Source organism: Tachysurus vachellii, chromosome 4, assembly GCF_030014155.1.
Source record: "Tachysurus vachellii isolate PV-2020 chromosome 4, HZAU_Pvac_v1, whole genome shotgun sequence".
NCBI lineage: Eukaryota > Metazoa > Chordata > Actinopteri > Siluriformes > Bagridae > Tachysurus > Tachysurus vachellii.
In genome coordinates, this window is record NC_083463.1 from 33,145,640 (window position 1) to 33,158,139 (window position 12,500).

General features: G+C 42.4%; 2 protein-coding genes and 1 non-coding gene across 3 annotated transcripts in view; 2 read left to right on the forward strand and 1 right to left on the reverse strand.

The window, feature by feature from the left end:
- Positions 1-327, forward strand: part of cavin2b (caveolae associated protein 2b) — a 6,336-nt gene extending 6,009 nt beyond the window's left edge. The window contains exon 2 of the mRNA XM_060869115.1: positions 1-327. This exon is cut by the window's left edge and continues 1,028 nt beyond it. The gene's annotated coding sequence lies outside the window, so the exon portion shown is untranslated.
- A 754-nt stretch (positions 328-1,081) lies between these two features.
- On the forward strand, positions 1,082-1,163 carry trnas-cga (transfer RNA serine (anticodon CGA)). Its single transcript has one exon. It is a non-coding gene; the product is annotated as a tRNA-Ser (tRNA).
- Positions 1,164-5,827: 4,664 nt separating this feature from the next.
- The window catches only part of usp40 (ubiquitin specific peptidase 40), a 20,347-nt gene continuing 13,674 nt past the window's right edge, over positions 5,828-12,500 (reverse strand). The window contains exons 13-32 of the mRNA XM_060869116.1: positions 12,370-12,500; positions 12,079-12,163; positions 11,890-11,960; positions 11,438-11,799; positions 11,163-11,292; positions 11,035-11,095; positions 10,859-10,912; positions 10,678-10,766; positions 10,389-10,469; positions 10,263-10,299; positions 9,985-10,049; positions 9,761-9,835; positions 8,760-8,844; positions 8,597-8,661; positions 7,631-7,749; positions 7,449-7,514; positions 7,139-7,370; positions 6,871-6,984; positions 6,708-6,775; positions 5,828-6,642 (exon numbers count right to left, since the gene is read on the reverse strand). The exon at positions 12,370-12,500 is cut by the window's right edge and continues 44 nt beyond it. Coding sequence (XP_060725099.1) covers positions 6,561-6,642; positions 6,708-6,775; positions 6,871-6,984; positions 7,139-7,370; positions 7,449-7,514; positions 7,631-7,749; positions 8,597-8,661; positions 8,760-8,844; positions 9,761-9,835; positions 9,985-10,049; positions 10,263-10,299; positions 10,389-10,469; positions 10,678-10,766; positions 10,859-10,912; positions 11,035-11,095; positions 11,163-11,292; positions 11,438-11,799; positions 11,890-11,960; positions 12,079-12,163; positions 12,370-12,500 — 2,072 coding nt within the window. The 3' untranslated portion in view covers positions 5,828-6,560. The remainder of the gene's footprint in view (positions 6,643-6,707; positions 6,776-6,870; positions 6,985-7,138; positions 7,371-7,448; positions 7,515-7,630; positions 7,750-8,596; positions 8,662-8,759; positions 8,845-9,760; positions 9,836-9,984; positions 10,050-10,262; positions 10,300-10,388; positions 10,470-10,677; positions 10,767-10,858; positions 10,913-11,034; positions 11,096-11,162; positions 11,293-11,437; positions 11,800-11,889; positions 11,961-12,078; positions 12,164-12,369) is intronic.

The following is a 12,500-nucleotide window of genomic DNA, read 5'->3' on the forward strand; positions in this document are numbered from 1 at the left end:
TGTGTAAAATTTTAACTTCTATTAAAAAAAGTGAGAAAAACATCAGAAATTCTGAATACACAACACATACTGCATGATCTTTAAAAAGACACTACAATAAGATGAATGTCTAATGTTTTAATCTCGTATCTACATTCATGTAACTCTTGAAACTTTACTGAAATATTCGTGAAATATTAAACTTTAATCTCTTTTTCATCCTTAACACTTTTACATACAAAGTGAAGATGAATAACTCATAACCTCATAAACTGTTCACTTGCCTCTTTGCTCCTGTTTCCATATTATTCTGCAATAAAGAAATAAAGGTTCTGAACTTTGTGCTTATGATCATTGTTCTGAATTGTGCAGTTAAGTGTGTGTAGAAACTCTGCAGCTTCACCACATAAACACACTGAGAACAAGCAGCAGGTCTTTTTGGAGTATAGACAACTTTACGGTGCACAATTTTCAGCCCAGGTTTGAGACCCCAGAGAAATGGTGAAGGACAGAAGAATGTTCTTATTACCTCAATGTGCACTTTGTGTTTTATTATTTACTGCAGCAGCTGATTTCAGGAGTGGTGTTTAATCTCAGCTCGATCTTCATCATAGAAGCTTTCAGTCGGTCTGTTCTAACAGATTCAGAGTTTATTGGGGTACAAACTGTACAAACTATTGGGGTAAATGAGCCCAAAACAGGGTTCAGTAGAGTTCTGAAACAATCCTTTAAGAACCGCGCTGTTTTTATACCGTGTACGTTCTGAGCTTTAGCGCCTCCTGGTGGTTTACGTGCTTTACTTCGAATTATTTTTATTTATCTGTACAACATACAAAACACTTTTCAACATTAAAACAGACGGGTAATAAATAATGTCGTTTAAGGTCGGTGTTAGAAATAAGTGACTCACGAGTAAGGTTGTATTTTTACCTTTCATTTTTTAAAGCTTCGAAGCAGTGATGTTTAAAGACAACTGGTGATTTTTATTTTGTGTATTTATTAAGAATAAATAGAATTTTATTTAAATATAATCTACTCATATTTTTACAGCATACTATTTTGAGCATACAAAAGTACTAACGAAGATGAGCATTGTTGTACCGTCACGGTGGCCGAGAGGTTAAGGCGTTGGATTCGAAATCCAATGGGGTTTCCCCGCACAGGTTCGAATCCTGTTCGTGACGATGAGCTTTTTACTTTTTCATAACCCAAAAATTCACGCAATATGAAAGCATTAATACCACATCGCAAATTAGAGGTCCAATGAAATGAAGCCTGCATCTAAACTGAATTGTACATTTCTCTCTCTGAAAACTAACCCTAACCATCATGATGACGTGGTCAGTAGATGTTTCTTTAACAGCGCGTTTGGTGCAGTTTCTGATGAAAGGATCCCGCTTTTAAAAGAACATTTATTTATTTATTTATTAATAAAACAAAAGGTTGTTCTTTGGCCAGATGAAGCTACATTTTATTAATAGTATAAACACAGATTTTAGCTGAATCTCACTGTTTCTGTCACTTCCTGAACAGCCGAATGCACATGAACATGAACACAATGACTGGATCTCGGCTATTAACTCATCTGTTTAAATACAATGATGAAGATTGTACTGCAATAAGTCGTCGCTTACAGGCTACAGAACACACCATATATTTATAGATCTACTACAATGGGTGAAATTTACCGGAATAACAGAATAATGGAATCGATCGTGTTCCTCACAGAACTAAAGCAAATTTAACTCTGATATTTAGTTTATGTAGTTTATGTAGTTTATGTAGTTTATGTATGTAGTTAATATTTGCATGATTAATGACTTGTGCTCATCTCATACACCAGCGACTCACACGAAATTAATATATAAACATGTTCACAACGTGCAGCTTATTGGGTTACTGAGAAAGAGAGAGAAAGCGATTTAAAGGTGTCATTGGTGTAACACCTGCTGGTCACACTGAGTTATTACACCACCACAATCTTCTTTTGTTATTATCAGACTCAAATCTTCTTCTTGAATAATTTTGAGATATAATTTGATAGAATTTTGGTACATAAGATGAGGCTGAGTAACGGCTCCATGATGTCTCAAGCTGCACTGAGCAGTTTACTCTCTTGATTTCTGCTTCCTCTCTCCATGGAAAACTTTTTCAACAGATTGTGGAACATTTCCGTAAGGATTTGTGTTCATTCAGCTACAAGAGCATTAAACAGAGTCTTCAGTCTTATCCAAGGAGGCCAGTTTGGCTGCAGGCTTTCATTCTAACCAATCAGGAGACACACCTGATTTCACTTTAATCAGTTCATCTGTCTACAAACTACCAAATGTGCCTTTGTACCTTTTATCGAATGTAAAGGCCACACTGGAACCCTGCACAAGAGCGTTAGTGAGATCAGACACTGATGTTGGTGAGGACGACTAAGTATCAGTCAGTGTTCAGTGGGATTGAGTCAGACTCAGGGCTTAGTGCAGAACACTCGAGTGCTTTACTCTGACCTTCACCTCCACACCATGTCTTTATTGTGCACAGGGACATTGTCATGATGGAGCAGGGTTTGTTTGCACACAAAAACATTCTGTACAACTGTATGACTCAAAGATTGTGGAATCAGTTCTGGAAAGAAACACAAGTGTGATGGTGACATTGTTGGCCATATAGAGTATATTTTTTAGAAAGTCTACATTAATTAAGATTTAATTCAACATGCACTTACGACATGAACATTACTAAAATATCATATGAATAAAATAATATAGGAGACCTGACAGTTGTTTCTGAGATTTTATAAGCCAGTGACTGAAAAATGATTTCTATGCACTTATAGCTGTCATGGTAGTAAATGTTCTTCAGGTTTCTCCTGTACAAGATTGGCCAGTTTAACATATTGTTACCTAACAGTTTAACATATCAGCAGAGTGACTCATGGTGACAGCTGCCACACTTGAAATGTGCTTCCACCCCAAACGTGTCGTCAGACCTGAAAGCACATCCACATGTACAATGCAGTCAGACTTAATGAACATATCTGACATGAGCTGCTCCTGAAGACTTGTGAAGTCTGTATGATTCTGTGCTCAGTGAATTAAGGGAATGATGATGCTTACAAGTGCGTCAGAAACATTTTAGATGTGAACTGTTGAATGAATGAGGAAATTATATCTAACCCTATTTGTATGAAACTCTCAGACTGTTGACGTGACTGTAGTGTGATGTGCAGTGAGACTGTAAAATCACCTCTGAACAAACTGCAAGGTCTCTCAATTTTCTTTTGAAAATATATATTTATTTACAAGACTCAATGATTTATTATATTACATATTAAAAGTCAGGATTTATTGCACATTTTTTCCTTTTCCCACTCATTTCTAATAAGCACTCATTTAAACCTGAATCCAGCTGTGTGTCCAGCTGTCAGTTTTCCTGAGACAGACATAAGTCACATTAATACACAGCTTGTGACCTTTTAAAGTCACATTAACAAACAGCAATAAACAGAATCACAGCGTAAGATCATTAAAGTTGTTAAAGCTGAATGTTGAACGTTGCTGATGACGTCAGAGGACGTTTCTCTACATCTCCTTCAGCAGGACACCGTACGGACGGATGGACAGATCCATGATCTTCTTCATCTCCTCTTTTCGTTTCTTGTCGTCGGTGAGCGCGTAAACCTCCAGCGGAACGCGCACGAGCCAAAGCGAGTCGGACTTTGTGACCCGATGTTCGGGGTTGATCCGGTTCTGCATAATGACCCGGTAACTCTTGCCGTTTTTGGAGCTGAACTCTTTGTGCAGCTCTGCGTCCTTTTCGGCCAGTTTAATATCCGGAGTGGAGAAGATACCGAACTCCTGCGGCTCCCGCTGCCCGGTAATCGGGGTCTGTCCTTGTCTCCCGGTTCCGTGGTAGGACACCGGCCACTCGCCCGCCACAGAGCCGCTCCTCCAGCCTGCGGGACCGAGCCAGCCGTTTCCATCCGGGTATTTATCCAGAACCTTCAGAGCGAACCGGAACCATCCGCACGGTCTTATATACGGTTCTCCGCCGCGCGTGCATTCCGACTCGTCCCGGAGGTTCCGGAAGTCGTAATTAAACTTCGGAGCGTAAAACGTGTCCAGATTCACGCGCAGCTCTTTAGGCTGCTCAGACTGCGGCTCTTTCACTTCCTCTTTAGACAAAATGAGCGGAAGCAGCGCCGAGGACACGAAGTTGTGGACTGTGAGCTGCCCGACATCGATACCGAGCCCCGCGGAGTCGCTGTGCGGTTTCACCGGCAGTCCCGTCAGGCACGAGAGAGCTTCTAATAACACCGAGCTGTCCATCATGCAGTCAGTAAACAGACTGATCTCTGTTCTCACTCACAACAAACAATGCGCAGGGAACAAGACCGAGCAAATCGCGCGCATGCGCAATGACCTTCAGATAGTTTCACTTTCAGCTTAGATAAAGGAAAATTACAATGAAAGTAAAGGACAACGGAACACATTCTCTCATGTAGCTCTGTCCAAGTTAAAAGTACACACACACACACACACACACACACACACACACACCAGATGAGCTCAGCAAAATGTGTTGGTTTGACAATACGTGCACTGTAAGTCAGTTCTGCTTTAACATTTATCAGAAAAGAGACAATTCTGAATCTTTGTCCACAAACAAATGTAAACATCCCAAACATTTATTTAGATATCATGAGCTTGAACAGAAATAATACAGCAGAGGGATTTGTCCTAACAGTGTTTCCAAAGAGACCAGGACTGATAGAGGATAAGAGAATGAATCCACACAGACTCTCCACTGGTGTCCCCCAGGGCTCAGTACTTGGTTTCTCCTGAATCTGTATTTATTGCAAAGTTCTATCCTCACATGTGATCTCTTACCATGGCTGCTGATGACACTCATCTCATCTTCCCTCTCTTAAATACCATGGCTTCTGCTCAGATCTCAGCATGTCCGGTGGATGACGGCTCATCCAGCAGAAACTCAATCCCAAAAAAGCTGGACTGCTGGTCATCCAGGTGATTCATCTCCAGCTCAGGATTTTGTGATCACCCCTTTGGCCACAGCCCACAACCTCATAACATGGACAATTAACTGTCCTCACATGCTGCTAATATAACACCCTCATGTAGTTTTTTTTCTCTAGGACATCAGAAGGATTCAGCTATTTTTTTTCTCTTCTGTAAATGATCCAATATGCAGCTGTGTGACTTGTTTTCGACCTGCCCAAGTTCTCCACACCACCCCACTGCTGTGCTACTCCGCTATAGCTTAACACGTCAGATTTAAAACACTGATGCTTGTCTACAAAGTCAAAACCAGACCATCTCCCTCTTACCTCAAAGCCCTCATCACTCCTCACACTATACCTCGCTCCCTCAGATCTACAGCACTGCTCCACTGGTTCCACCATCTCTCAGGGTAAGAGGGAAGAACACATCAAGACTCTTCTCTGTTCTGCACCAAGGTGGTGGAATGAACATCCCCTAGATGTCTGAACAGCCGAGTCACTGGCCGTCTTCAAATGACTGATGAAGACCTTCAACTTCCTGAAACGCTTAAAGACTTTTCCACCATTTGTTGTGTGTATATTTATTTAAAAAAGTTTTAAGTTGATGGCATCATTGCTGTGTGTCCCAGTGAACCAGTGTTAACGTTTCATTTATGGAGACTTCCAAAGACTTTTATATATCGCTCTGGATAAGAGTCTGCTACATGCCGAGAGTGTAAACAGATAAAAACCTTCTCTAATGGGACATTGGTAGCTCAAGTAAGGATCTGGGTTGTTGATTGGAGCGTCAGGCTGAAGCCCCAGCAGACATTTAGGACTGAATGTGAATGAAGCTGGTTTACAGAGACACAAATTTGTATTTTTATTGTTTATAACTTAAACATTTTGAATCTAAAATAAACGGTGAAAAAAATCAAACAGTAAAAATGACAAATTAAATGTTTCATTATCAACATAATATTCATCTCAGTTCAATTAAAAACAAAATATTGTGTGTGTGTGTGTGTGTGTGTGTGTGTGTGTCTAAAACAAAAAATGTGCCAGAGATTAAAGACTGTACAGAAATATCATCATAATGCAACAATCCTTAACATAAAAATATAATTCACCAACAATCATTATATAATTACCATTCTCTCTCTCTCGCACACACGCGCGCACACACGCACGCACGCACACACGCACACGCACGCACGCACACACACACACGCGCACACACACACACGCGCACACACACACAGCACAGTTTAAACAGTCTAAGGGGCAGCCTCCTTGTTGACATCATCTGTTATGTCATCACTGTTAACGCTCGTTAAAGGTTAATACATTGTGGACCAGAGTGAACAATCACACAGTAATTTTACCCATAATCCCCAGAGGGGCGGTCCTACCGTTACATCACATTGTGAAGAGGTGACATCACCCACACAAACAACTGGATATTTTATGATCCTTTGCAGCAGGCCTTTTCTCTCACACTGACTCAGTGTAACACCAACACTGAATTAGCAGCTCTCTGTTTAGTTAAGGATCTGAAATGGCACCAATGGGCGGCTCCCAGAGGAGACGGCTATCTGAACACACCCACGTTGATTGACAAGGCCACTTCTGCTTTTCTGTTCCTTTTTTTCTCTGAGCACCTTCTGTATTCTCTAGCAGAGGAAAAACACATTAATACATTCATCTGTGTGTGTGTGTGTGTGTGTGTATGTCTCACCTTTGCTCTCTTAGTGTGTGCTCATTTTTCAGTGTACCGAACTCCCGATTACTGTCAATCAGTAGATTCTACACACACACACAAATTAATGTTGTCTTAAGAGATAAAGTTCTGAATTAAATGGCACTAATGTGAAACGGTATGATGCTGTGTGTGTGTGTACCTTCACTGCTATAGTGTCTCCATCTCTCAAGCAGTATGGCGCCCCCTGCAGGTTAACACCTTTACTGTTATTCTGTTTCTGTTTCTTCTTCTTCTGTTTGGACAATGCCTGAATCTGAACCCACACACACACACACACACACACACACACACACACACAAACACAAACACAAACACACACACAAACATGTTATTCTGTTGTTTTATTCAATCTGTCTCACTCTTTGTCTTTCTATCCCCCTTAGTTTGTCTCACTCTCACTATCTCACCCCGTAGTTGATAGTAAGCCAAGTGTGCTGTTCAGGCAGGTGTTTAGCAAGCAGCAGGTTCTCAGGTGAGATTCCACAGTGGGTGGAGACTGCATGGTACAGCCCCCTAGGGGAAGAATCTATTCCTGCCTCCCACACAAACTCATGAGTGGGAAAATAAACACTCTCTTCAGACACACCCAACTCATCTTTGGCAACATCAACCTGCAGACGCAGCAGGATGTCCTTTAGCCTAAACAGCAAAAATACACATATTAGCAAGTGTGTGTGTGTGTGTGTGTGTGTGTGCACCCATTACACACTGACTTACCCAAGGTTCTCCACACACTGCAGTTTCTGCACACAAACCTCAGATACCACAGACAACTTCAACTTCCTAAGAGACAAAGACAGACTCGGTTCCTGTATATGTGCATATGCATGTATGTACATATATATCTGTTTCTCTGTGTGTGTGTGTGTGTGTGTGTGTGTGTGTGTGTGTGTGTGTACCTGAGTGTGAGTTGGTTTCCTCTGAGGATTCTGATCAGTTTTTTCTTCTCCACCAACCAAACACGTAGAAATTCAGGAGATGGAACACACACCTGTATCAGTGCAGGCAACGTCAGCACCTAGACACACACACACACACACACACACTGTGGTGTATTAGGTGAAGTGACAATAAATCTTTAAAAAATATCCTTTTTGATTTAAGTGCATGATGAAGTTGGAATTTAGTCCCGTTTAGTTAAAGACAATCAGTTACTTATCTGTTCTACAGTTAGAGAAAGAGTGAGAGATGATGAAAGAGTGAGAGATGATGAAAGAGTGAGAGATGATGAGAGTGAGATGTTGAATCAGTGACACAGTGCTAGGGGATCAGAGGGAGTGTGGAACAGTGTAGAGACTGAGAAGAACTTTAAGGTAGGTGGTGTGAGAGAATCTGTGAGAGAAGTCATGCAGCTGCATTCTGGATCATTTGTGGAGGTGTGATGGTGCTCCGAAGCACAGCTGACAGAATCGAGTTGCAGAAGCCCAGCAGTCTCAGGGGACTGAACAAACGCTTGAGTGTGAAGAAAAAAGTCCTTCTGAAGTTAACCGACAGGAGAGTGTCAGGTTAGTGATATGAGCTAAGAAGGTCATTTGGTTGTCTATGGATACATCAACGTTGCATGCAGTGTCACATAGAAAGATCTGAGTGTTTTCTAGAGAGAGCACAAGCTCAGTGTTACTGCGATTTAGTTAATTAATGCCCACTTAGTTTATTACTGACATATTTCTGCTTACATCTAAGCAAGAGGATATGAAACCCAATGAAAGGATACAACCTCACTGCCTTCTGGGACAGCAGCAGACAGTCTGGGTGGAGCAGATGTGGACCTACTCCATGTCACCTGATATGATCCTTAGTAGAATGTAGTGTGTGATGTGTAGAGCACAGTGGTGTAGGGTGTAGGAGTGTAATGTGTAATGTACCTGACACCTGAGTTCGTGTAGTGAGGCCTCTTCTGAGATTTCAACACAGCCTACAGACTGCAGCTCTGAAACAAACACACACACACGTGTATTTTGTGACTCTTAAAACTTCAAACTTGTCTGTGTGTGTGTGTGTGTGTGTGTGTGTATGTCTCTCTCTTACCTGTAGTGTGTAATTCTGTTGTGTTATTTCTCTCACACTCATCACTCAGGTCCATAAACCAGCTCACAGGCAACCTTAGAAATCCCTGAAACAGACACACACACACACACACACACACACACACACACACACACACACACACACACACACACACACAAAAATCCATCAATTCTTCTAGGTTCACTTTCACACAGTTTTTGAAGGAACTCAGAAGGTAGTATGTTCTAAACATCTTGGAGAACGAATCACAAAATAAATTTAAAAAATTGGAGTCTGGGGCAAATTAAAAGATCATGTGATCTGACGAGTCCAGATTTACCCTGTACCAGAGTGCATAAGGGGAAGAAGCGAGGCGCAAGATAGAAAGAAGGTAAACTAGAGAGATGGATAAAGTGATGCACCCATCATGTTTGGGTGGACAAGCCTGTGGACAAGCCTGTGGACAAGCCTGTGGACAAGCCTGTGGACAAGCCTGTGGATAAGCCTGTGGACAAGCCTGTGGACAAGCCTGTGGACAAACCTGTGGACAAGCCTGTGGACAAACCTGTGGACAAGCCTGTGGACAAGCCTGTGGACAAGCCTGTGGTTGCAGTGAGCTGGAGCTGCTTCATTTTTATAATAAATGACCAGGTTTTTCCATGAATGGATTTTTTCTTCCCTGACAGAACGGCATTCAAAATGACAATGTGAGGATTCATCAGTCTCAAACTGTGACAGAGGTTCAGGGAGCAGACGGATGGCCACCAAACCTGAACACCATTAAGAATGTGTTAAGTGCTGGAGAAGACCGACAGCAGTCCGACTCTCCCATCACTGTTGTGATTTTGCATAAGCTTATAAACCTGCCACAGTGAATACATGTCATAACATTATACATATATAGTGTGTGTGTGTGTGTGTGTGTGTGTGTGTCTCTTTATATGACACTCACACACTGTCTCTTTATATGATAAACTGCATGTGTAGTCATGCGATATGAAATGTTTGGTCATGTGACCTACCTTTGGAGGAAGTTGTCCCTCAGTGATCACAAGTGTGTCTCCATTAACTACCCCCATGTCCAACAAAGAAGCATTCTAACACACACACGCGCACACACACACACACACACACACACACACACACACACACACACACACACAGCTTGTTTAGTGTTAGTAAACAGAGGTCTATATTTCTCATATTCTATAGAGACATACTGTCTTTGTGTGTGTGTGTACTGTACTTCATCTGTCAGGGGCTCCCCAACCTCCTCACACCAATCCATCCTTCTCAAATGCCAGCATGTTCCTGCATATGTGAACACACACACACACAAACACACACACAGTTACACTAATAATTTGCTGTATGTTTAGACAGATTACCTTAACATCCTTATTGTTCCACCCTAAAGAATACGCAATAACTCTTACACCGCTACACCCCCATCCTTCACTCACTAACTCCTCCAACCACACCCTACATCCTAACATCCTCCAACCTGAGACAGTGAGTTTTTACCGGTGAGTCCAGCCTTTTGCAGCATCGCCATCAAACACTGTAACCAAAACAGATAAGCAGCATTAAACACTCAAAGATATACACACACACACACACACACACACACACACACACACACACACTCACCTCCTTCACAGTTATTGTCTGCTCCACAATTATCTCCATCTCCGGGCCTCTAGGTGGCACCACACAGAAGATCAGGAAGAGCTGCAGGACACAGTAACACCACTTGCTTATGCCTGTGTCTCTTTATTGATGTTTGTCCTGGATGGACGTCCACAGACCAACTTAAAGATTCTTCCATTAAGAAATGTTACATACAAATTTATGCAATGTGAACTTTACACCAACAAGAAAGGTTTTAAATATTTCTGTTTCACCAGATCCCCAACACCCCCCCCCCTTTTTTTTATACCTGTGAGGTATTTGGGGAGTATCCAGGACACAGACACAGTGATGTCATCAACTTGATGCCTGCATCACGCACACTGAGGTCTTCACAGACTGTAGAACAAACAACCACACACACACACACACACGTGTGATATAAGCAGCAGGGCAGCATGTTATCGGTTAACAGTATAGTAAAGCTATACCTGGGGGTAAAAATTTCCCTGTTCTGTCCCTCTCTCTCAAACAACACACACCACCTGATATGAGAAAGAGAGAAACAGATAATGTTTAGACTTGGGTTAGGTGACGATAAAACTAGGAATTATTCATTGGAGCTGATACATTTTGGGTTTAGAGATTAGGACAGTAGAATGGTTACCTGTGAAGTGCTCCTGCAGCTGCATCTCTTCCAGTGCCCTCTGTTTCACCTCCCTCAGCAACTACACACACATACACAGTGTAAAATCGTGTGTGTGTGTTTGTGTGTGTGTGTGTGTGTTGACTTACTGTGCTTCCTGCAGCAGGAATCTTCATCAACTTCTTCTCTTCTTCATGTGCGGTGTGAAACTCCACCTGCAGCCAGCGACAGTCTGACGGTGTCATTACAGTAACTACATCTTCACTAACGCTGAAGACACTGCAGTCAAAAAGAAATAAATAAATAAAACAATCTAAAGAGGTCAGTATCATATTTACAGACAGGTCCAGTGTGAGATTCAGATGAAGCTTCAGATTCACATTAAAAATCAGTTGAAAGGAGATTCAGACTTTGACCATCTGACCTGGTGTTCAGGGGTGTGTGTGGCAGCAGCAGCAGTGTGTCTCCATCCTGGAGTGTGAGTTCTCTTAGTGTCCTCCTCATAGTCTCAGGTGAACACAGCTTCCACCTGCTGGCCCCACCTCCCTCTCCACCTGGTCCCATCCCTTTTGCCTGCTGACACACCAGAGCCTCCGGCAGGCTCAGAGCGTCCCTCACTCCACCCAGTGTGGCTCTGCCTGAAAACCCCTGGGTTACATGCACTAGACCACAAGCATCTGGTTCTGAGGCCTGGTTCACGAGGTCCAGCTCTGGCCCACCTGGCCTCAGGATGTTCAACAGCAAAGGTTCAGACTCGGCGCCGGTTTGCACACACAGACCATTTACCTAAAATATACAGACACACAAACACATGAGGTTGTGTTTTATGTTTTAACAATGTGTACATTACTGCTGTCATCTGGTGTTGTGTGTTACCTCTTTCCCATTCCAAACAAACAGATCGGAGCAATTATACACTCCAGCACTGTACAAAGATTGCTGATCATCTATATATACACACACACACACACACACACCTTATGCATGTATTACATATGTAATATTAAACTGTGCATATGAGTAATTAACACACAAAGGATTAATGTTGACTAGAGTGTGCATTACCTGTTAGCGTGTCGTACAGGTGTAGGCCTGCTGGCAGGTTCTTAGCGATAGTCAGTGCCATGTCCCCTTTCCACACATCCTGCATCTGAAGTAGCACATACACACATACACACACACACACACACACACACAGCCACACCCATTCTAATATAAAACAACAAACTCTGTATATCAAACAGTTTCCCCCCTTCACTTCTCCCTAGAGGAGTCAACTCAAAGCAGCTGATTTGAAAAAGTGGGAGAGAAAACGGACAAGAGATCGAAGACTGTGTCCCAGTCTGATGACATCACCTGATAAACAGCCAGTCTCAGGTCTCCCACAGTCCTCCTGCAATCGATGCTCAGGGTGACGGTGTGTGTGTCTGTGTGGGGGTCCATTAGCTTTAGTGCTCCATTCTCAGCGCAGTAATGAGAAGCAAAGT